This window comes from Opisthocomus hoazin, chromosome Z, assembly GCF_030867145.1.
Source record: "Opisthocomus hoazin isolate bOpiHoa1 chromosome Z, bOpiHoa1.hap1, whole genome shotgun sequence".
Classification (NCBI taxonomy): Eukaryota; Metazoa; Chordata; class Aves; order Opisthocomiformes; family Opisthocomidae; genus Opisthocomus; species Opisthocomus hoazin.
The window spans coordinates 52,337,917-52,362,901 of NC_134454.1; the positions used below are offsets into that span (position 1 = coordinate 52,337,917).

Genomic DNA, 24,985 nt, shown 5'->3' on the forward strand with positions numbered 1-24,985 from the left:
CAAACATGCACACATGTAATACCAAAGTTATATGAACTAGTTTATTTTTAAAAACAACTCTGTAAAGCATTTAGTAATGTTCAACCCAGTCAAAACTAGATTTTCAGTCAGCATAAAGAGTTTACTGCTTTTGCTGAACTCTCCTGCTAAGAGTTAGGTAACTGCTAAGTTCACAGTTTGAACTCTCCTGCTAAGAGTTAGATTCCCAAGCTGAATATCAGGCAAGAGGATTTCCTATTTTTTCACCCATGCATGACAAAAATGTCATGTTAAACAAATACCTAGCTGAGCTGTTGTTATCTGTCTTTCACAACCAAAGCAAAACAAAGATATGTACTCTTCCTTTCCACATAAGGCTCGCCACAAATACGGAAAATCAAAACCAAACCCAGTAAGTCATTTTAAACTATAAAGCCAACAAACAGAGAGAAGGTGATTCTTAATAGATTCTCAATCGTATTTTTTTCTTATAAATTGTAAGATAGTTTCCATTAGAGAATAACATAAAATGCAGCATCTATCTTTCGACTAGTAGTTCCCAAGGTCTTGTCATCACACAAAAAACCCAGTACATTCCAATTTTATTTGTTTATGTTTTTTTTGTAAGGTGTAGTATATAATAAGACATGTTGTAAGCTAGTTCTGATGTGTTGAAGCCATACTGCAAGTCCTAGCTTAAAACAGAATTAGTAAAGTTAACTGAATTTATACAGTTTATTTATAGTTATACAGTGAGAAGCAGCAATAACACTGTCCTGGCCATGACAGTATAATGATAAAGGTGACCATAGTTGTAAGACGCTGTCTCTTTTACTAGACTAACTCATGCAGTTAGAAACAGGGTCTTGCATTTGAGTAAAATATTTTTTTCCCCCCCCGAAGTCTGAAACAGCAAGAGTAACACATAAGACACCTCATAGTGAACATGTTACAGATCTAGCTGAGGCCAACTGAGTCTGGAAAAGCCTAGAGCAGAAAAATAGGGTGCTTGTTACAACATGAAACATTAATGAAGTTTTCCCAGTGACTACAGCAGTAGTTGGAAAAAAGATGCCAAAAGCTACATCTTAAGTCAAAACAAATACACAATGTGATTTTTGAGTGACAGTTAGGTAAGGGAAATTCCATGATAAAATGAGATGATAAATCAAAGCATTTGAATGACAAGGATGCAGAAGCACAACTGTGACTTGGGAAAAAACTCTACAGAATAGTTTCAGCAAGAAATGAGGACTCGATACCTCTGCAGACATGGATTCTCGAACACAACAAACAAGGAAAAATCACACTTCTGATATGCTTCAGAGAAATGAAAAAAAAAAAATTAACTTTACCTCAGCTACTTCAAACCTTAGCTGGAATTCTGTCATATTTTTTAAAGATTCTTGTTTACGTAGTTTTTTTCGCCTTGTACTGCTAGCTCGCTTGAGGGAACCAGAAGGGGCTTCAAAAAATGGCATGTCTTCCACAGGACTGCTTAGAGCATCATAAAATTCTTCTTCTGATTCTAAGGATTAATTCATAACAATATCACACACATATTTCAGGCAGACAATATTTTGCAGTACTATGACCTAGAATTTTTATATATACATCTATAAAAACTTGTCAAGTGTGAGAAGATTACCTATCTGATAATTAGCAACGAAGAAAGTCTGTTTCTATAACTATCTCTGCTCCTGCCTCCACAACTTTTCACCACACTTGTAACTCCCTCTACCACATCATTACAAATCAGTTCTCATCAACTAAATCCTTCAGGAACATTCTCTCACTACTGGCTGTGCAAAAGACACCACAAACTGTGGCTCCTCTTGCCTTCGGCATTACTAATAGCTTAGTATCTCTTCTGCTGGTCTGACGGCTGCTGACCATCCAGAAGCTTCTGCCTCACTATCAGCGGCACTACTCTGGATCTCTCCCTGATAAGGATCTTCCATTTCAGGAGAGACTCCTAACGACTATCAAGCTTTTAATCCACCTGACATTATTACAGAAATATAACCAAGACAAACAGATTGCTGCATCTTATAAGGCTCTTTTCCTTCATCTAAAAACCGTAAACGGCGAAGCTGAAGGTAACTATGGAAGAAGTATACTACTTCTGAAAAAAATGAACCTATGACATTAAAAGGCATTCTCCAAGATTTAAAAGCACCCTTGATTCGGGGCAGGGGGGGGAGGAAGACAGAGAAATAACATGAACCACTTAAAATGACTGCACAGCTGTACATATTGTATAAATTAAAAACAGACTTGAGTCAATCTAAATCTCACTACTTTCTCACATTAACTTTTGCCAGTGTTCGCTCTCATCTTACCCTGATTTTAAAGAATTGAAAGACACTTTCTATGTACCTTTGGGCACTTCAGGGAACTCATACGAAAAATAGATGAGGATGCACAGACACATATTTCTATACCTGCTGTACACACACTGAATTTAAACTGATAAATTAGACATAAAAATTAACTTTGCTCATAATTTTGCTAGTGTTTGCAAACCATATATATGGAGAGAGGAGAAAAAGTATTGTTCTCTTTTTCTCCAGTTGAGTGTTTTGGCATGACAAAGGTGATTGAAATAACATTGATCGATTTAATTATTTTTAAAATGTAACTACTAGATGCAATGTTACAATGTAGCTGTTTGAACAACAAGGCAGTATTAAACACCATCAGTTTCTCCACAGTCAATCTTCTGTTTGATCCTGTAGAAGCTGAAATGATGTTTGTTTATAGCAACACCGCAGTTTGTAATAAACATCCTTTCTGTGTTTTGTAATTGAAATAAATCCAGTTAAGTAGGAGAGAAATCTTCCATCAGAAGAAAATACCTAAAACCATCATCACAGGACTAAGTACATACTGAAGCCAAAAATGACATATGTACTACTTCGGATGTTCTAAATAGATTTGTAATAACACATGCAAAGACAAAAAGAAACAAACCCATCCTACCAAACAAACATTTTACTGCTTTGCCTTCAGAAAGGGAACAGCAAGAACAAGCATACAGAATGTTACTGCTGTAAGAAAATACACAAATATTTTGTACTGAGTGAATTAAGTTCTGCAGAATGTAACACTACTCAGCCTTCAAGAAGTTGAAATAAAGACACAAATGGCCACTTACTCCAAGAGAAACAAACCAATTCAATGAACTCAAAACCTTGATTTGACCTGCTTATGAAATCAGACTATAAAATAGATCATATTACCTGATTCAGCAAACGAATGAAGATCCAGAACAGGAAACACACCTTGTGATAAATGAGGTGCTGAGAGCACAGGGGATATTGCAGTCTGAAAGAGGAGACAGCATAATACTTTTTTGCTTAAATTCATTGGTCATTCTACTGCATGACCACATGGTGCTTGGAAGTTTTACAACTTAAGGAAATCGGTCTTATTTTAAATGCAAATCATTACAGTTGGACACCTACATTACTAAAACTAAAAGCATGGGGAGAAATGAGGACTAAATTAGGCAGAAGTAGCAGGTACTGCATATTCACCTAGCTGCAGAGAGAATACATTAGGAAACATGGTGAACAGGTTCAAACATCCAACTTCTTCGATGAATGACAGGTAGAAACAGCACATCATATGAAAATGCAGGAAAGACAAAACCCAGTCCCTCACAGAACTGCAGTATGGCAACTTCAGATAACAATAAAAGATCAACTGTTCTTTATAAAGATCACATGATACTACTGACAGGTGGGGAAAAAAGAAAAAAGAGCTAGAGAAACCATTAGAGCAGATAGAATCATTTCTAAATCTCATAGAATCATGGAATCATTTAGGTTGGAAAAGATCTTTAAGATCATCGAGTCCAAATGTAAATCTAACACTCCCAAGTCCACCACTAAACTGTGTCCCTAAGGACGACATCTACAGGTCTCTTAAATACCCCAAGGGATGGTGACTCAACCACCTCCCTGGGCAGCCTGTTCCAATACTTTACAACTCTTGCAGTAAAGAAATTTTTTCCAATAACCACCTAAACCTACCCTGATGCCACTTGAGGCCATTGCTGCTCGTCCTGTCGCTAGTTACTTGAGAGAAAAGACCAACACCTGCCTCACTACAACCTCCTTGCAGGTAACTGTAGAGAGCAATAAGGTCCCCCCCTCAGCCTCCTCTTCTCCAGGATAAACAATCCCAGTTCCCTCAGCTGCTCCTCATAAGACTTGTTCTCTAGACCCTTCACCAGCTTCACTGCCCTACTATGGACATGCTCCAGCACCTCAATGTCCTTCTTGTAGTGAAGGGCCCAAAACTGAACACAGTACTCAAGGTGCAGCCTCACCAGTGCCGAGTACAGGGGCATGATCACCTCCCTACTCCTGCTGGCCACATTATTCCTGATACAAGCCAGGATGCTGTTGGCATCTTGGCCACCTGGGCACACTGCTGGCTCATGTTCAGCCAGCTGTCGACCAGCACCCCCAAGTCCTTTTCCACTGGGCAGCTTTCCAGCCACTCCTCCCCAAGCCTGTAGTATTGCATGAAGTTGTTGTGACAAAAGTGCAGGACCTGGCACTGAGCCTTGTTGAATCTTGTTTGTTCATGTATCTGGAAAAACAGATGCTAGAAGGGTCTTTAACTGTGAGATGCAGTGATGCACAACCCACAGAAGTAACTGAAAATACGTGAAATGTCACTGTTTGGCCACTAGAGTGGACAAAAGGACGAGTATCCTCACTCCATGCAGTATCCTCTATGACAGAAGTAAATTCTCTTAGTGAAGGTAACCAAATGGTTTATTCACCAAAGCCAGATTTCCCCTCAAGCCTAAGACAGTAGTCTTGCTTGTTTGAGTTTGTAATGAACTCTCATCTGCACGTTCCACATGCATACTTAGTATACATCTGCCTTGCACAGAGTACTAAAATAAGGAGAGACATGTGCATTGTCTGTGGCTCTGGACTGCACAGAGGACTAGTTCTTCCCTACCCCACCTGCTATTACCACTACTTTCAAAGCCCAGTCTCAGATAATTATTCAGGAACCCACAGTATCTGACAGAAATCTACATGTTACGGCAACAAAGAAACATTCACCTTTGAACATGGTTTCCAAGTCTCCATTTCTCATCTCACTCTTCACATTCCAACAGTCTCTCTTAGTCTCCTACATACTCTCCTACATAATTTGACTTTACTGAATATATCCATGACTATGAGTGACAGACAGACCAAGCCTCTAAGAGTCTTGTAACTGTGAAACTGTCTCATCTGTAACACTTTCACATTCTAAGAACACAAGAAAAAGACTGTGAAACTTCACAGCACCAAGTCATGAGAAATAAAGCCTTCTACACTGAAGGGGACAGCTTTCCTGTACTTAAGTAGAAGAAAGTGCAGGGTGCAAAAACCTAGAAAGATCTGTTGTGAAGAGTGTTCTGTTTTTGCAGCCCAAGAACAATTCCTCCACTAACTCAAAATGCAAAGAACAAAGTTCACATGCAGGGCTCTGAAAAAAGGGTTTCACATCCATTTCAGTTCAGAAGTGATGTGATGGCAACAAAGCTCAGAAAAATTTCAGCTACAAAGATGAAAGCATGGGAGTATATCTGCCACCACCAAAATAGCAAATCCACTCAAATTAACTGAATTTAATACCAGCCATTAGAGTCTGTCAAGCTCTGCAGCAGATGAAAGCTTGAGCAGACAGGTTTAACCATAAGCTTTAATACAGATGCTGCATATAATGCAAATACATTCACATTAGCTCAACAGTCTTTCCTCACCTCATCTTGTATGTCACAAGTCATGTACAGGTAATACTAAGCACATCAAAGTCACTCAAAGCATTTAAAATGTAATAGTTGAAATCTATAACTAAATTCAAGTATAGGCAATGTTATAAAGTACAGGACAATCAGCTTCTATGTGCACACTTTATCTATCTAAAACTAAAATCCCATCACTTCTCCTTAAAGAAAGTTTGTCTGTGATAGTTGCACAAAACAACAGAGACTAGGGCAGCTTTTGGCAGGAGATACTGCTAGTATACTAAGAGTAAAAGAGCAGGTCAGAACTAGCTAGAATTTTAACATCACCACTAAAGAGATGGCAGGAACTACATGTTGAAGGGAAACAATCTTCACTCTATATAGACTTTCAATAGGTATGTGTATCTAGTCATGCGCATTTAGTTATTGAGTATTATGGTAACATAACCCACAGAAAACACCACCAGAACTTCAGCAACAGCCAGGAACAAGAACAGGGCAGAATAATTTGCATAAAGATGGTAAGATAATTATTAAATAAACTTCAAAAAAACCCACAAAGATGACCATTATTCCTTTAGAATCACGTACACAAAACATTAAATAACAGATAATTAGAAGCATTTACAAATGACAGAAAAATGGATAGCCCAATTATGTCTTTGACCTTGAGATTTCACATATGTTCTAAAGACAGGACTGCTTTAAAGATATATAAAACAACCATATCATGCAGACTAGAGTGATGTAAAAAATCAGCAATTCAGAATTTGTTTTATAGTTTTGTTAAAAACAGATCATATAAAAATGTAAAAGATAGTTTTCAGGAACAGTAAAAAGAAAGCAGCAACCCTCTGTCCCGAAGAAAGCATAAAACAGCAACCCAAAACATTTTCAGTAAGGAAAGTGGGTGGGGAAGTGGGGAGACAAGTCACTCCAGACTCCTAAACCTTAGAAATGCAAGGCAGAACTGCCGCCCACTCAGCTATGTTGCATAACTGAATAAAGAAAAGCTGGGAAGAGCAGTGAAGTCAGCTAAAACGAAGCTGCCACTTTTCCAGGCAGGCACTGTTCAGCCAACATCGGCCAGACACAGTGGGTATTTTTTGTTTTGTTTTTGAAAGTTAAATTCCTGTCTAGGATCCACATAATACTTCAACTTTAAAAATGCCAAGGTTTCAACCTCTTCTTCGCTAAACAAAATACCCGAACCCAAATTCTGCAGCACTCTGATATGTGCGTAAATTTGAAGGTACAATCAAACTAACCCTCAACAAAAGTGAATATGTTAATCAGAATTGTTAATATATTAATCTACACTAATATGAACCACAAAATAATTCCCAGAGTTGAAGTTTGGGGTTTTCTTATTTTAAATTCAAACACTGGACAACTATTCCATAATTACTGGCTGAAGACCACAATAAACTAACTGAACAACAAGCAAAATTTCTATAGCTGTAGAGAATTAGCTAAATTTTTCAAAAACGTACTGAAACTTTGTTTTCTTGCTTTTCTTGCTTGTTTCTCCACTTTCCTGCGCTCCTTTCAAAACTGCATTGCTAACAGCAAAAGGTATTTTTCTGATACTTATTAATGAAATACTTTCTAAAAACATTACCTCAGTTACTTTTGGAGGAGAACTGGTAGCAGGAGCACTTTCTGGCTTTGGAATGCTATCAATGAGCTCCAAGATACTTGTCAGCTTCTGGTCTGATATTTGGATAGAAAGTAAAGGCAGCTGGCCAGATAGTTTGAACCTGTTTTATAAACAATCAAAGTTATCTTAAAACTATTTCATTCAAATTTTACATTAATTTTCTTCTGAAATCAACACAAGTCTTCCTGGTCAGAAAATCACTTACCTAACCATTGCTTGTAATATATACATACACACACATGTAACTTCTGTTGCACAGAGAAGAGTTACTTAATCACCAAATACCCGGTTATTGACGTAAATTATATTTCCATTTGATACAATGTCTTGCGGATCAGGACAGGGAGTAATACTAATAACCACTTCTGATTTGGCTCATAAAGCATATTTTCCTCACAATCAGAAATTGTTCCCTCTTGTTTGTACATTTAAATTAATTACTTGTAAAAAAAAAAATCATGTAACAGCCTTTACACGGTATTTTACAGAAGAAAAGGGAGGGGGTTTTTTGGCATAAGAACATTTACAATCCAAACTTCAGGCAAAGTATACAAAATATTTCCTAGAAGTTCTGTGTATTTAAGTTGACTCTAGCAGTAGTCTAGATATTTAACAAAGGAATAAGTGGCATAGCTATGCAGGACACAAAAGAATAAAATAATAGTCTTTAAAAATGAAAGCAGTAAAACATATTTTAAGCCTGTTTGGTTACGCTTTGGCCAAAAAGAAGCAGAATCACTTCAAACGTAGACATTGACTTTTTAAAGACCCAAAACCCACCCCAGTTTCTCACAGCAGTAAGCAGAAAACTGGCTCCAGGACCATTATTACGCTTTTATTACAACATCTAGTTAGAACAGATAAAGACGTCTGTCCAATAAGCTAACTGTCTCCAATGACAAGCAGCACCAGATGCTTAACACATGGGGTGTAAGGAACAGGACTCATCATTTCATCCCAGTTTTGCTGTCTTTAACTCACAGCTCAATGTTTAAAGGAACATAAAATATACGACACTGGAAAAGATGTGAGGACAAAATCCCCCAAAATTTCAACCACCCTCAACTAACATTGAGACTACAAGAGTAACTGGAAAAACAGCTCCTTGTCCCCGAGAAAGCCAAGCAAATAGTTGTATGTGTTAAACTGTAACAGTAAGTACCTAGTTTTCTAAAATTTATTAATTTCTCCACATCTTTGAATTCTTAAGGAATTAATTCTCAACTAATTCTGGCCATTATCCTTAATTCTAGTTCTGTCAGAGAGAACTTCAGACTGTTTCTTTTTCTCTTCTTTGGTCCTTTGTTTTAATGGAGAGGGGCAGGGTAGATGTGCAGCTGCCAGGTCTGAAAGGACCTGTCCATTTACTGCTCGAGTGCTCCAGTAATCTAGGACACTTGGCAGTTCTTATTTCCATTGCACTTAAACCTCACTACAAAAATTCATGTAAATTGTTAAGTCATTTTTGATGAATGTTTGTACAACTGACAGCCCATGCAGTTACACGGAAGGCACTTAGCAGACACAAAGCAGGTAACTGCAAACAATCCAGACTTGCTACACTCCTCTTTTAACAATGGCTTTTAAGGTTCAGAAAACATCCAGAAGTGGAATACAATTATTCCCAATTTGTAGAGACTTCGGCATGGAGGAGCTAAGTACTTCAACTGATGAGGAAAACTGTGCAGAAACTTCTTCCAAGTTCAGACTGGTTATATTTAGCGAGAAGGAAATGTTAAGGATGCCATTCTCAATGCTGCAAATAAGTACTTTTTTTTTTTTCTTCTAATGAACACTTTATATAGAAGGATGCTCTTAATGTTGGTATCCTAATAGTGGCTTCACACACCTTCGAAAACCAGATGACAAGACTCTCAGATACTTCCCCTAGAAAATGGGGGAACCACACCACAGCATAAAACAAACATCAAAAAAAAACCCCTTACACGGGCTAGAAAACTACAGAATCATGTTAGTGCTTCCAAATGTGAAGTGACAGAAGCTATAAGGAGCATTGCATCCTATTCTCAGGAATGAAACAAAGGCAGACCTTCAGATCCAACCACACAGTGAAAGACCATTTTAAGGGCGAGGAAACACGAGCACATGAAAATACAGGTTAACAGTGAAAGGCCCTTGATACAGTGGTCTTCAACAAATTACAGTTATATAAACTAGTGTTCTCTTCATGGCAGCAATATAGAAAGGCACCTTCCTAAACAAAGCCAGCACAAAGTCCTGGTGAATTCATTATTGTCTTTGAACAACAAAATCACAAAGAATTTGGCTAGATTTGCTGGCCCAAGGAAGCACAAACATCAAAGAACCAAAAAAAATACGGACACCCAATCACTTGCTTTTTAGATAAAACACGTGCCCTCAAAATGAAGGGACCCACTCATAAAATTCTACTGCAGTAAACAAAGCAATTTTGGTAACAGTTTTTGCTGTAGAAAAAGAATTTTTTCTAGAAAAAAAAAATTCACTCAGTTTTCTAAACAGAACTACGCTGTTCTACAGCACAGTTCCAAACATTAACCAGAAAAAGCTCAGGAAAAATATAATGCTGGCTTTCTATGCAGCAAACATTGGAATATAAAGGAACGGCTACATGTATACTAAAAATACATTTATATATGTGTAATTGATGCAAGCAACACTGGTGCATAATACCCTATTCAACTATAATTACTAAAATTTACAATTTCGGGGATTTTTGCTGACACAAAAGCTATCAGTTAATTTTTATAATTCGTGCACAATGTCATCTAGAGATCACAAGGGCCTAAATATTTGTACATAAACATCCATTAACTGACCATTCTTAAAAACAAAAAGAGATTATCCTGTGATAGTAAGAGATCTGGCATTTGAACCTATGTTGATACATAGTCCAAGCTAGAGACCAACGGAAAATAGAACACTTGTAGTTTTAACTGATTTGGGAGTTACATAACCAAACGTAAAAATTTTTCGTATGGTCTTAACTGGATGTATACTATGCAGAAGTTCATGATTTTCAGACCAGACTTTTAAAGGGCAAAAAACAAGAGGGAAGAGCAGCAACCTGTTAAACAAAAGGTCAAATCTCCACCACCAGGTAAAAAGCTGCTGCACCAGTCATTTCAAGACTGGTAGATTACTCTGGAGTATTATAATACCATCTCCAGAATACCTCCTGGAAGCATTTGGAGACTGAACCAGGCACAAAATGAACAAGTTCAGCTGTTGTTGAGTCATGGTACTAACACATTCAATCTGAAATGTTTACTTGCTCTTGGTGCAGGTTAAAGTATGATTAGTAAGTCACTGTGGTATATGCTTATCTAGTACCAAACTGCTGTCCGTGACATTCCTAACAGTCAAAGACAGTGCAGGCACCCAGAAAGCAGCAGCAGCTGATCTCCAAATAATATTACTCTCTCAGTGGAAGAAAAAATTGCCTATTTTTAGACACAGGTAGAATCTATTTACTGTCAAGTAAGTGACTGTACAAGAATTCAGAATACAGAAATCATATCCATTAGGGAAAAATTTCCCAGAAACAGTCTAGATACATAAATCATCAAAAAGAGAAGCACACCCGGTAGCCAAGACAGTTTCACAGAGTCACAGAGCGTCACAGAGTGTTAAGGGTTGGAAGGAACCTCTGTGGGTCATCTAGTTCAACCCTCCCGCCGAAGCAGGGTCACCTACAGCAGGATGCACAGGACCTTGTCCAGGCAGGTCCTGAATATCTCCAGAGAGGGAGACTCCACAACCTCCCTGGGCAGCCTGTTCCACTGCTCCATCACCCTCAGAGGGAAGAAGTTCTTCCTCATGTTCAGACGGAACTTCCTCTGCTTCAGTTTGTGCCCATTGTCCCTTGTCCTGTCGCTGGGTGCCACTGAAAAGAGTCTGGCCCCATCCTCCTGACACCCACCCTTCAGATATTTATAAGCATTTATAAGGTCCCCTCGCAGCCTTCTCTTCTTCAGGCTGAACAAGCCCAGCTCCCTCAGCCTCTCCTCGTAGGAGAGATGCTCCAGTCCCCTCATCATCCTTGTAGCCCTCCGCTGGACTCTCTCCAGTAGCTCCTCAGTATCACAATACTGCAACAGGTGCTCTCATTAAGAGAAGACACTCACTCCTCTATCCAGGTTTTATACTAGCATAACTTGGAGATGTCAATTACAAACCTACACTAAAACAACATTCTGCTATATGAGCACAGAATGAAATCTCACTTTCCCTCCCTGGACTTTGACATAAAAATACAGATTCCTGTGAGTTGTACTTCCCTTATCTCACCTTCTCCATCCAACAGAGGAAAAATGAAAGCAGGAAAGAATAAGCTGTTTTGTAAAGTCAGGCATCAAAACTCAGGATCTGGTCTCTCAGCTTTCCAGAAGGTGGCACCATCATACCATGCAATCACTGATCTGTGTTCACAACACACCGCACTAGCAAGCTACATTATTTTTAGGGTTTCCTGCTGACTAAGCAAATCCTAGATTCATCTTTATACTTCTATTTGATAAACTCTTGATTTTGCTGGTTGTACCGAACGATTTTCTGCAATAGCTTAGGTCTACTTTTATGCCATTAATTTTTTGAAGTGCCTAGCTAAAATCTGAATTTCCAACAGTGTTAAGAACGGAATAAGCATATGTCAGCTCGTTGTAGTGTAAGAATATGATTCTTCTTAATGACTTCATAAACCGAATTACCTCACAATGCATTAATGTGCAAGTCTGCAAGTTCATCAAAACTGATAGCAGTTTTTTAGGCAGTAGTGTCCTCATCAGACATTAGTGAAGATGCATTTTCCAAAACACAGGCAAAGTTAATCTTTGTCATTTTAACTCAGTGATCGTTAACACCAATGTTTCATCACTAATAGTAACATCCATTTACTTCTGATTGAGTGCAATTTCCACAATCAACAGTTTTTTTCACTAGATCAGTCTATGTGCAAACTCAATGCATTAAGAGCTGTTTCCTTGAGAAGTCATTTCTAGTAGGTAAACAAACGAGATGAATAACCTAAGTGAAATAGCAGAAGTATGACAGCTCATTACTTTTCAGAATATTTTTGTGATGTTTATAAAAGAGACTTTCTAAGTTCAGATTTTTTGCTCCTCAGTATTTCCAATGAGAACTGACATGTAGCTATTAGAAGACTTAATTAGAAGAGATATTAAATCTTTAAACACATTACACATATTTATTCTATAACCACGCAAAATTCTATCACTGCTTCAATATTTGGCAACTTCTTAGGTTTATTCTCTCATTATGGTATTTTACTTCCAAGATTCACACATGGCCAATGTACAATGGTGCAAGTATAATTAGATGTTTGATTTTTCCTTTTTTCCCCCTAGAAAATGTCCTTCACCACAAAATTTCAAAATACGAAAACACACGTACTTGGGCATTCTTGCATCTGTAACAACCATAGCCCTGCTAAATTCCACTTTGACATCCAAGGGCTGCAAGATATGCTGAGATGAATATTTCAGCTTCCGAGCCTCTTGCCAGTTCTCATCTAGAAGAGCAAAGAAAACATACACTTGGAAACACTGAAAGAGATTCCTTCTCATTACACATATCACAGAATTAAAGTATCTGATATTAGTTGGTACATATTGCTAAAAATTCCGGTGACACTATCCCTTTTACAACTCTATCAATATATGTATATTATACAAGATCTGAACTTCAGACATACAAGACTACTTAATAATTTCTACCGTTCACATCTAAACAGCTACCCCATCCTCATCCACACCAGAGACTTCTACAGGCCCAATTCTTAACATGCATGGTACTGGGACTTTAGGCTCTGGATTACCCTCTGGAACCAGAGGATTAAGAACTAAATGCTTAAGGCTTCTCTGGTTCTGATTATTTCTATATTGCGAGTTCCCAAACTACTAGTAAAAGTTTCCTTCAATAAGGAATGTCAGTCCTTTCTTTACCCTCACAAAATGATCAAACCTACAACTACTCGTGGATTCTGCTTTAAATTTGGAAGGAAGCGAGGAAAAGGCACTGAAGGAAAACACCATAAATAATTACACTTTTATATTTATTATGCAACAAAGAAAATGAGATGTCTCCAAAAATACGGAATTTATTGTAAGTTTATTTATTTAGCAAAAGCTGGAATCTAAGGTCTAAAGATAACGTTTTGGAAATTCGTAACATGTTCACGGGACTGAGTTTAGAACACAAGTTTGAAGAAGTATATTCCAAAGATTCTCCAGTGCGTCAGTTATAAATTATAAAAGACACATCAACCATCAAAATATTTTTACTCATCTAGAGAAAGATTATTTTCATTAATACTTACCATGCTTGCTGTACAGTAACTGTATACTGCTGAGCTGGATATCAAAACTGTCATAAGCTCTTGACATTATATCTTCAATAGTGCTTTGTCCTACCTTGAGTTCTGATAAATCAGAACGGCTCTTGCTTTTCATCTTAAAAACAGTCAGACAAAAAGCATAAATCAACTGCAAAAATATTCAGAGCACTAATTTTACAAATATTTGATCCTACCATGACAAAAGATTAAATTTAAAGTCCTCATTATAAGGGTGGAGTATTACAAATACCACAGTAGAGTACATATCTAAAACTAGTAGCTGTATCAAAACAAAAAAGGGAGACTACTAAACTCCATTTCTGCTTCAAGGAAAGAAACAAAACAAAAAATTAATTAAAACTTATGAAATTTTACACAATAGAATTTGTACAGAATAATTTCCTTTAATAAATGACTCATACACCAAAGTATGAAGTCTCAAACCCCTTGTAATCAGTAGAATAACTGTTCAGGTTTTTTATATATAAAAATATTAGTGCATTAATCACCGCAGAAACATAGAATCTATTTTTGAATCCTGCTGATTTAGTTGTGACATCACTATTAGACAGCAGTCAAACAGAGTAAAAAGGAAAAGGGGGTTTGGACTGTTCATCATCAGTGTTCAATGTCTTTCTTTTAATATTATTCACTATCCCCTTGACTCAGCTTCAGGATGCCCATACTTCTTTGGCATTTCACACTCATATATGCCCTCTCTCTTAGCCATCTCTGAATAAATGCAGCTGTCCTCATCCTCACATGTCTAATAATTTTGGATCCATATCTGTTTTTGTCAGACCCAGATAATATTCAAGATCAGGTTGGTAACTATGAAACAGGGTTAAACACTAGTGTCTAAGACACAGCATTTCTTTTTCCAGTGCTACTGAACTAGGACTACTTTTTCACTAAAAATAACTTGCAGATTGAAAATTCAGAATTACCCAATTAATATTGCCTGTGCAACCTTAATTAAATTCACTTATGTACCTGCACTGAGATACAGTTTTAATTTCATATGCCTTTTTCCCCCTTGGGGCTTGACCTTATCTAACACATAACTCAGAGAAAGAGACTATTTGTTTTGCATTAAACATACTCATTCAATGAATGACCTACATGTCACTTTAGCATATGTCACTCAAACTGAATACAGAATTATTAACCATATCTTGACAGGCATCTAACTTTCCTCTTTTGGTACTGCCCAAGTCCTTCATCTTGCTTTCTAACTGATATTACAGGACAGGAAACCATTCCAACAGTCACTTTCACTATGAAAACTACTTATCCATTTCAGAAAAAAAATCTCACAGACACATTTACTGGAGTCTGATTTTGAAATGTATTCTTCTATGTATTACTGGGAGCGTAATTTCCTATGGATAGCGCAGAGGAGGTTGGCTGTTCTATTCCCACCCTCCATTAGGTCTAGGAGGAGGTCTCAAGCACCCAGCCCATATACAGATTGATTACTGAATTCTAGAAAGTGCCTAGAAATGACTAGCATTCAAAAGAGCTGGAAAAATTGTTAGTCACTGAAATAAGGGATCTGGTTGTAAATCCAAATTAATTTTAGTATGCACACAACAATGTTTTTCACTAATTCCACGTTCTGAAACACCTGACATTCTTTTTCAAGAAGACTGAGTGCAAGGTCCTGCACTTGGGTCGGGGCAACCCCCAGTATCAACATAGCTTGGGGGATGAGGGGATTGAGAGCAGCTCTGCCGAGACGGATGAGGTCCTGTGCAGCCTGCTGTAGGTGACCCTGCTGCGGCAGGGGGGTTGGACTAGATGACCCACAGAGGTCCAACCCCTACTAGTCTGTGATTCTGTGACTTGAGGGTTGTGGAATTATTAGTAAAATTAAGGTTTTACATCTGAAAATTAAGGTTTATATAAAAAGCGTAGCAGTGCTCATCCATTGAGGAAAAGCATAAAATCAAAAGGAGCTCTGAGGATGGGACACAGCTGCAGCAGACATGCGAGGAATCCACTAACACAGCAACTCCCTGCGATGCACCATAGAGGATGGAACAGAGTGGAGACTCCGTGGCCCTGCTCCGTGATGATAAAGCGGGAAGAAATGGTTCTCTAGAACTGATAAGCAGCTCATCTGGCCCCCTGAGCCAACAGGATTTCAAAACCTTGCCAAAGTGCTATCCTCTCATGAACTTTACTCATTTTAATATCATTTTAATACCAAAACACACCTCCATCCCGAAGGCTACCTGCCTCCGAGGTGTGACCACCCCTCTTCGAGTCTGCGCTCTCAATTTTTCGTAAACTATACCTTTAAACGTGAAGCGAGAGAATTTTACACCAATCATGATAAAAGGTATGTATGACTACAGTCACTCAAACTCCACCTTAAAGGCAGAAAGGATATAAAAATAGCCAGGGAAATGGGGGATTTTCGGAGAAGAAGATAACACCGTAGATTTTCGGAGGAAAAGAAGGTAACACCATGAGAAAATTCCACCTCAGACTGCCTCCGACAGCCGGGATCGGCCGTCGGGCTGAGCTTTGCTTCTCCCCACCTTGGGACGCCTTGGGTGAGACTTAAACTAAGCGTTTTCCTTGGTAATAGTTACTCCCTAATGTTTATAGCCAGGCTGTATTATTTATAACCTTTTCATGCATTTTATATTTGCATATGCTTTCTTGCAGACAGTCACTATCACCGGCAATGCAAAAAACCTATATACCTGTTACACAAATAAATCTGCACTGTTTCAGTAGGCAGTTGTCACAGTTTCTCACTGAACGCGACCAAACGCGGCCGTGCTAGTTCATGAGCATGACTGGACTGAAGGTGCAGACTGCTATTAGTGTGTCCAGAATCATGGTAGTTTAATATACATATTAAACGCGACTGGACTGGTAGTGGTAAATTGGATATCACTCAGAATTTAAACCTAGCTGCACCTAACCTCTCACTCTGGTGAAGAGAGTTAGAACGCAAGGGGGTTTGTTTTCTGCCAAATTAATGCGACAGGGGTGCTGATAGATAAAAACCTGGGCATGAGCTACCAACGTGCGCTCGCAGCCCAGGTGGCTAACCATATCCTGGGCTGCATCAAAAGCAGCATGACCAGCAGGTCCAGGGAGGTGATTCTGCCCCTCTGCTCCACTCTGGTGAGATTCCACCTGGAGTCCTGCGTCCAGCTCTGGAGCCCCCAGCACAGGAAACACACAGACCTGTTGGAGCAGGTCCAGAGAAGGGCCACAAAAATGATCAGCGGGATGGAGCACCTCTCCTGTGAGGACAGGCTGAGAGAGCTGGGGTTGTTCTGTCTGTAGATGAGAAGGCTCTGAAGAGAGCTTATAGCAGCCTTTCAATATATCAAGGGGGCTTGTAAGAGAGATGGAGCAATACTTTTTAGCAGGGCCTGTTGCAATAGGGCCTGTTGCAATAGGGGGCAATGGTTTTAAACTAAAAGAGGGTAGATTTAGACTGGATATAAGGAAGAAATTTTTTTACTATGAGGGTGGTGAAACACTGGAACAGGTTGCCCAGAGAGGTCGTAGATGTCACATCCTCGGAAGCATTCAGCGTCAGGTTGGACGAGGCTCTGAGCAACCTGATCTAGTTGAAGCTATCCCTGCACATTGCAGAGCATTTGGACCAGATGACCTTTAAAGGTCCCTTCCAACACAAACTGTTCTATGATTCTAACTGAAACCCACATGCTCAGAAGGTCAGTCTGCAGCAGAGACAGAAAGAAATCACTTCAGCAAGATTTTAAGTTTTGAAATTAATTCTTATTAAAAAAGCAGATCAGGCAATCTAAACAGGTAAGTGGCAGAATCATTCTTACCCAAAGTACAAGTAAAGAAAAAAAAATTAAACTGCCTGTATACACGTAAGATTTTCTGTCCTGAAAGAACACAAGCTCACCAATGAGTAAGAAGATTGCTACTAGTGTGCAGAAACAGTCGCTTCTACCATTCTATAGTGCTAAATTATACTTTTAAATACATCATTAAACTACCTTTTTGACTTAACCCTTGCATGAAGCATCTCAAACATACCTAATCTTATCCAAGTTATTTTATAAATTGCCAACATGTTTACTTCTCTGATTTTAAAGTAAACTGAATGACCAAAAGGGAATTGAAAACAAGAATAATACTAATATTAAAAATAAGAAGATCATGTAAGAAAAAATTTACTATTTCATATCCTAAGGTAAGAAATTGTTAGACATTTCCCACATAACAGTTCAAATCATCAACAGTGGTTTCATTCCAGGGGAGGATTGTTTCTTAACAGTTCTTTTGGGTTGAAAGGATCTACTGAGAAGAGTTCAGTAATTTCTGTCTTGACTGGAAAGCAGTTTACAATAAAGACCTAACAGATAAACTGCAAGAGGAAATTTTACTTAACCAATAGCATAAAATATAAGTTAAGAAACTGAAAATCACATAAAAGCTGAACTATCATTTTCAGTAAGTTACTTCATTAGGTAAATACATACCTTAAGACTACCAAGATCCAGAAGTAGTAAATTTGACATATGGTCATAGAATCCTTTTTGTGGAACAATGATGTATGAAGCCATGAGGTTAATTTTGAGGTCAAGCACTTTCTGGGTTTCAATAACATATAACAAACCTGAAAAATAATATACTTAGTAAATATAAACAAAGTAATCCATACAGAAGCTATGGAATTAAAAGAAGTTATAACAAAATTCAAGTCTAACTTTAAAAGGAGCTGTGAATGCTAGATAACTAAGTTTCATTGCAGGTACAGGTGCTCTTCAGATTTCTTCTGAACCAGTAATTATGGGCAGCCTTTAAAGAAGCACCAAGCAGATCAAATGGTGATAGCAAACAATGCTAATGGACAAGTAGAGACAGCAATACAAACACATGTAAATTCAAAAAAGCTTCATACTGAGCAGAGATGAAATGAGAAGAACTGGAATGTGTACTGCAGCTTCGCAATTGCTGAGTTAACCCACTGCACTCTGTAGATTCAGAAATTAATTAATTGTTCTAGAAGTTCTTATTGGGAGTATCCAACTGCACTGGCCAAACTGCTAGTGTTGTTAGCACTGAGATACTGAAGTTTACCCTGATTCTGCTGACAAGCATCTCCATCTTAAGATGCTAAAGATCAGCAAATATAAGGTCTTACAGAAATTCTGTTTAAAAATCATGCAGTTAGTTGGGAAATTCAGACTGTCAGAACATTTGAGACCAAATACTGGTTTTTTGTTCATCTGAAGAGAAACTAATGGTCTTGCTTGAAGTTAGCACTGAAAATTGCCTTAGGATGTAGCCACAACCCATTAAATATCTACCAGGTGCAACAAGCTTATGATCACAGAAGCAGAGATAATAAATTACAAAGATGACAACATGACACTGCAGCCCACCCACATCGGAAAGCAAGCAATTAAAACTGTTCCAACATTATCAAAGCTTGTGCTGCCACAGGAGAGCTAGATTAATCAATGAAGAACTCGATGGCAACCACATTTTAGGATTTGCAAGATAAAATAACTTGGATTAGTAAAAAGATTAAAGATTTTTTTCAGTTTTCAATGCCCAACGGTATTTCAGTGATGTACCAAGTTCAGAAAAATACTTCTTGTCCTTCGCTTGGGAAGACAAGGTAGTCTTTCAGTGGTGCTGAAAATCATAACTATTTCCATGTAGCAAGTTCCTTCACTTCTGCAGTTCACAGTTCCCCCACATTTTCCAGCTATCTTCTACTGCTTGAAAGAAAAATATTAAGAAATCTTTTCTGAGAAGGACTGCAAGTCTGAACATATTGACTGTATTGATACAATTCCTTTTTTTTTATTCTACCTCTGAGATTAGTGTAGTCCCCTGCAATAGAATATTCTGCAGACCAAATATTCTTCCTCCAGTAATTTTCAGCCAAATATTCTGCAGACCAAATATTCTTCCTCAGTAATTCTCTTCTTCCAGTAAGTCTCAGCCAACATTTTGCAAGCAATGTACAGCATATTTTTAGAAATTTCCACCAGGCTTCTCATTTGTGAATTGAGCAAGCTTTTAGATTATTAAGAGCAACTTAGCATTCTTGTGAAGGTAAGAGTCATCAGATGTATCTCTAACTTAATGCTATGCTTAAATTCTAACAGACATATAGCATGATTTCATATTTCCACAAAAAAAAAAAAAAATCATGAGCAGAGAACCAAGCAAATTGAACCTAAGCACATTTTGATCAAATTAATCTCAGGAACGAACTGTGGTATCAGTATATATATTCAGTATTGCTGGCGAAGTTTCTGACAGAAAAGTCAGGCAAGTTGATCCACCTAAATTTGATTAGTTAATCTGACACTAGTCCTTAACTAAACAGTTCAGCCAAAGAAGACTTAATGAATAGGAACATATTGGATGCCTGATTTTATTCCTGATACTAGCTTGATAAAAGCAACTGATTAAATATACATTATGCTTGAGTTTTCTGTAACTTCTTTCACTTATTATCACTGAGTATTCAATTTTTTTAAATGTACAATTTAAATATTAACAGATTACAAGTTTAAATGAGGTTAAAAAAATACTGTTGGGATTTTTTTTTTCTTTTAAGAAGAGTTTATATATGAAATCTCTCCTTAGTATCCCCTCCATCCACAGTCAGAGACATTACACTGCGCTGGACACACCTCTAATCTAGAAAGCTTCAGACATCCTTACCGGAACAGATTCCACAAATCTTAATGTTCGTCTTAAAAGTATTCACCATTTTCATTCATGTGTCAAAATGCAAGATCTCTAGAGATAGAAAGCTAGGATGAAATGAAAACTAGAGGAATGGTTTTAATGATAAGTAACTGTAAGACTGATAAATAGAGTTTATATGACTTGATCTGAGTCAATTCAGATCATAACCAACATTCATGGAGGAATAAAGAAAGCGGAAAACACCTACACAAAGGCAGATAGTGTCCTGAAAAGCAACAACACTGGAAAGGATTTGGGCATTTCATTAGAGGACCAGTATCTCAGTATCAGTGTTTAAAGAGTATGAAACAATTAAGGCCATTTAGATCCTCAGATGAACAAAACAGAAAAGTTGGAAACAACAAACTGTTTTTAACTCTGCATGAAGTACAACAGAAGAAATACTGAAATACGACCTCAGGGTGTGAAGTGTAATTCACAAAGAAAGCTGAAGTTGAAAAAGATATAGACATAAAAATATCTAATACCTAGCAACAAATGCTTTGTAATGAGATTGAAGAATTCAGCTTATTTAGGTGTTGTCTTAGAAAGCTGTAACTTTGATTCATGCATCTCCATATGGAAAGATATAATATTTTTATACTCCTAGGATCTAAAATTTGTCCAAGTGTGCAATCAGAAAAGCATGCAGCACTTGCCTGTTGATGTTTTTTCACGGAACTCTTCAAGCTTCATCAGAGTTGCTGATGTCAGTTGCTCTAAATGTACATCTTTCGGAGGTCTGAAGAAATCCACTAAGCTATTTATGGTCATCTGTTAAAGTAAAGCGAAAATAACACACGGCAAGTTTACTATTAAGTAAGATTTTTCAAGATTTTTAACTTAGTCTAATATTTACTTACTGCATCATATACTATTTCCAGTGGCTGTGATTCTATTCTCAGCCTCTGATCTGCTTTCTCATCCAAAGGATTAGTCTCAAACATTATGCTTAAGAGTGAGGTACTCTTGTCTGAATAGACTGTCCGAGAAGACAGGAGACAGGGTGTACACTTTTCTTGTGACATGCCTGTAACTTCAAGTGAAGTAATTTTTGTTTCAAACCTGTAAAAAAAAAAAAAAAGGTAAGCAGCATGTTCAGATGTAATTATCCATCTCGCTAGGTACAATTAGACAGTAAACGTATAAAGAATGAGCTGAAAGAAAAAAAAAAAAAAAACAAAACCCACCAGAACAACAACAGCAACAAATCTCTACCCTACCTCAAATACAAATAGTTTAGTCTAAGGATATAACACATATATCCATGTGTCAATTGTTTTCCATTCCATCATCTTTTATGTCTACTAGCTACCCTTGAGTAAACAAGGAAGAGGGTCCAAGTTACTGACTTCATACACTTACCATGAGGACAGGTGTCAGGGTAGGGAAGAGACATGCAAATGGGAATACTTTAGTGTGGTGAATGACTGCTAGGACCACAATCTATGCTCGATCAGAATTATTTTATTGCTCAAGTGAATATCTTGTATACTAATAAAATATCTACTAGAACCAATCAGCTTTGGGTTCGTGGCTTTGCAAATGCCAGTTCACGGTTGCTGTTTTCCAGGATCTTTTGCCGCTGGATGCGTGAAAACAGCTTATCTCATGAGAACAGAAAAGGGAGGCACAGGCTGCGCTGATCCTTCAGGGTCAGGAGACAGTGCTGTTCTGTTTCAAGTGATACAGTTTCCCACACTGTAGTATGAGCTCAGGAATTAGATGGCACAGTTTATACTGGGAAAGCGAAATACAGCAGGAAGGGAAGGGTTCCATTGCAGAGAAATAAAAGAAACACCACATGAAGAGCACAAAATTAACAGCCTCATTACTCTGAGGAAGTATTTTTTGGTGTTGGATTTTTTTTTCCAATGATGTGTTCACCTTTCTAACAGCTCTCAACACCCAAAGCAAAGTGTTTCACTGTAAAAATGTAACATCTTTTTCCCTTCTTCTCAGTACGATAGCATTATTACGGCCGTTTAGATGCACAGGAGAACAAACAGAAAAGCTGCATGCAAAACTTAAAACATAAAAATTTTGCATAAAACTTAGCAAGACCAATAGTATCTTAATATCATACACAGACTAATACTAACATGCCAAAATAGAGGGCACAAGATTTAAAACCAGAAGGATAACTTCCCCCAGAATTTTTACGTCGTTACATGTGAAATGAAAGTAAAATATTTCATATCACTGCTCTTCATCATCTACCGTGAGAGCACAAAACCAAGCCAAAATCAACAGTCACAGCTTGCCTTCACACATCTAAAAGGTCAACTGAAAACTCAAGAACTTGTCAGTAGGTTCAAAGCTTACGCACAAGTAACTACAGGATCACCTTGCTCAGATTAAGTTTCCAAAGGAGTAACAGTAACTTTTCAAAGCCAAGAAACAAGTTAGTAACCAGATTGCTTGTAAGTAACAGAATCACAGAATCACAGAATGGTAGGGGTTGGAAGGGACCTCTGTGGGTCATCTAGTTCAACCCTCCTGCCGAAGCAGGGTCACCTACAGCAGGCTGCACAGGACCTTGTCCAGGCAGGTCTTGAATATCTCCAGAGAAGGAGACTCCACAACCTCCCTGGGCAGCCTGTTCCAGGGCTCCGTCACCCTCAGAGGGAAGAAGTTCTTCCTCATGTTCAGATGGAACTTCCTCTGCTTCAGTTTGTGCCCACTGCCCCTTGTCCTGTCACTGGGCACCACTGAAAAGAGCTTGGCCCCATCCTCCTGACACCCACCCTTCAGATATTTGTAAGTATATATTAGGTCCCCTCGCAGCCTTCTCTTCTTCAGGCTGAACAAGCCCAGCTCCCTCAGCCTCTCCTCGTAGGAGAGATGTTCCAGTCCCCTTACCATCCTTGTAGCCCTCCGCTGGACTCTGTCCAGTAGCTCTTCATCTTTCTTGAAACGGGGAGCCCAGAACTGGACAGACTACTCCAGATGAGGCCTCACCAGGGCAGTGTAGAGGGGAAGGAGAACCTCCCTCGACCTGCTGGCCACACTCCTCTTCATGCACCCCAGCATCCCATTGGCCTTCTTGGCAGCCAGGGCACACTGCTGGCTCATGGTTAACCTGTTATCCACCAGGACACCCAGGTCCCTCTCCGCAGAGCTGCTCTCCAGCAGGTCCACCCCAAGCCTGTACTGATGCAAGGGGTTGTTCCTCCCCAGGTGAAGGACCCTGCATTTGCCTTTGCTGAACCTCATCAGGTTCCTCTCTGCCCAACTTTCCAGCCTATCCAGGTCACGCTGAATGGCAGCACAGCCTTCTGGTGCATCCACCACTCCTCCCAGTTTGGTGTCATCAGCAGACTTGCTGAGGGTACACTCTAACTCTTCATCCAGGTCATTGATGAAGAAGTTAAACAAGGCTGGGCCCAGTACTGACCCCTGAGGGACACCACTAGTTACCAGCCTCCAACTAGACTCAGCGCTGCTGATGACAACCCTCTGAGTTCTGCCATTCAGCCAGTTCTCAATACACTTCACCGACCACTCATCTAGCCCATACTTCCTGAGCTTCCCTAGGAGGATATTATGGGAGACTGTGTCAAAAGCCTTGCTGAAGTCAAGGTAGACAACATCCACGGCTCTCCCTTCGTCTACCCAGCCAGTCATGTCATCGTAGAAAGCTATTAGATTGGTCAGGCATGATTTCCCCTTGGTGAATCCATGCTGACTACTCCTGATAACCTTCTTTTCCTCCACTTGCTTGATGATGGCCTCCAGGATAAGCTGCTCCATCACCTTTCCCGGGATGGAGGTGAGGCTGACCGGCCTGTAGTTCCCTGGGTCCTCCTTCTGGCCCTTTTTGAAGATTGGAGTGACATTCGCCTTTCTCCAGTGCTCGGGCACCTCTCCTGTCCTCCAGGACAAAGATGATGGAGAGTGGCTCAGCAATGACATCTGCCAGCTCCCTCAGCACTCGTGGGTGCATTCCATCAGGGCCCATGGATTTGTGGAAGTCCAGATTCCTTAAGCGATCCCTCACACAGTCCTCCTTGACCAAGGGAAAGTCATCCTCACTGTAGGCTTCTTCTCTTACCTTCAGGGCCTGGGATTCCTGAGGGCCAGTCTTAGCACTGAAGACTGAAGCAAGAAGGCATTCAGTAGCTCTGCCTTCTCTGCATCCTCCATCACCAGGACACCCGCCTCGTTCAGCAGCGGCCCCACGTTGTCCCTAGCCTTCCTTTTGCTGCTGATGTAGTTGAAGAAGCCCTTCTTGTTGTTTTTGACATCCCTTGCCAGCTTCAATTCCAGGTGGGCTTTGGCCTTCCTCATCGCATCCCTGCACGCTCTGACCATGTTCCTGTACTCTTCCCAAGTGGCCTGCTCCTCTTCCCACATTCCATGGACCTTTCTCTTCTGCCTGATCTCCGCTAGAAGCTCCTTGCTTAACCATGCAGGTCTCCTGCCTCCTTTGCTACATTTCTTTCTCAGGAGGATGCACCGCTCCTGAGCATGGAGGAAGTGATGTTTAAACAGCAACCGACACTGA

General features: G+C 39.1%; 1 protein-coding gene across 3 annotated transcripts in view; it reads right to left on the reverse strand.

Annotated features, from left to right (window-relative positions):
• The window catches only part of VPS13A (vacuolar protein sorting 13 homolog A), a 115,095-nt gene that overhangs the window by 68,156 nt on the left and 21,954 nt on the right, over positions 1-24,985 (reverse strand). For all 3 annotated transcript variants that reach the window (XM_075411763.1, XM_075411762.1, XM_075411764.1), the window contains exons 18-25: positions 21,342-21,543; positions 21,138-21,252; positions 18,246-18,382; positions 13,741-13,873; positions 12,816-12,933; positions 7,365-7,503; positions 3,222-3,306; positions 1,335-1,507 (exon numbers count right to left, since the gene is read on the reverse strand). In XM_075411763.1, the coding sequence (XP_075267878.1) occupies positions 1,335-1,507; positions 3,222-3,306; positions 7,365-7,503; positions 12,816-12,933; positions 13,741-13,873; positions 18,246-18,382; positions 21,138-21,252; positions 21,342-21,543 (1,102 nt within the window). The remainder of the gene's footprint in view (positions 1-1,334; positions 1,508-3,221; positions 3,307-7,364; positions 7,504-12,815; positions 12,934-13,740; positions 13,874-18,245; positions 18,383-21,137; positions 21,253-21,341; positions 21,544-24,985) is intronic.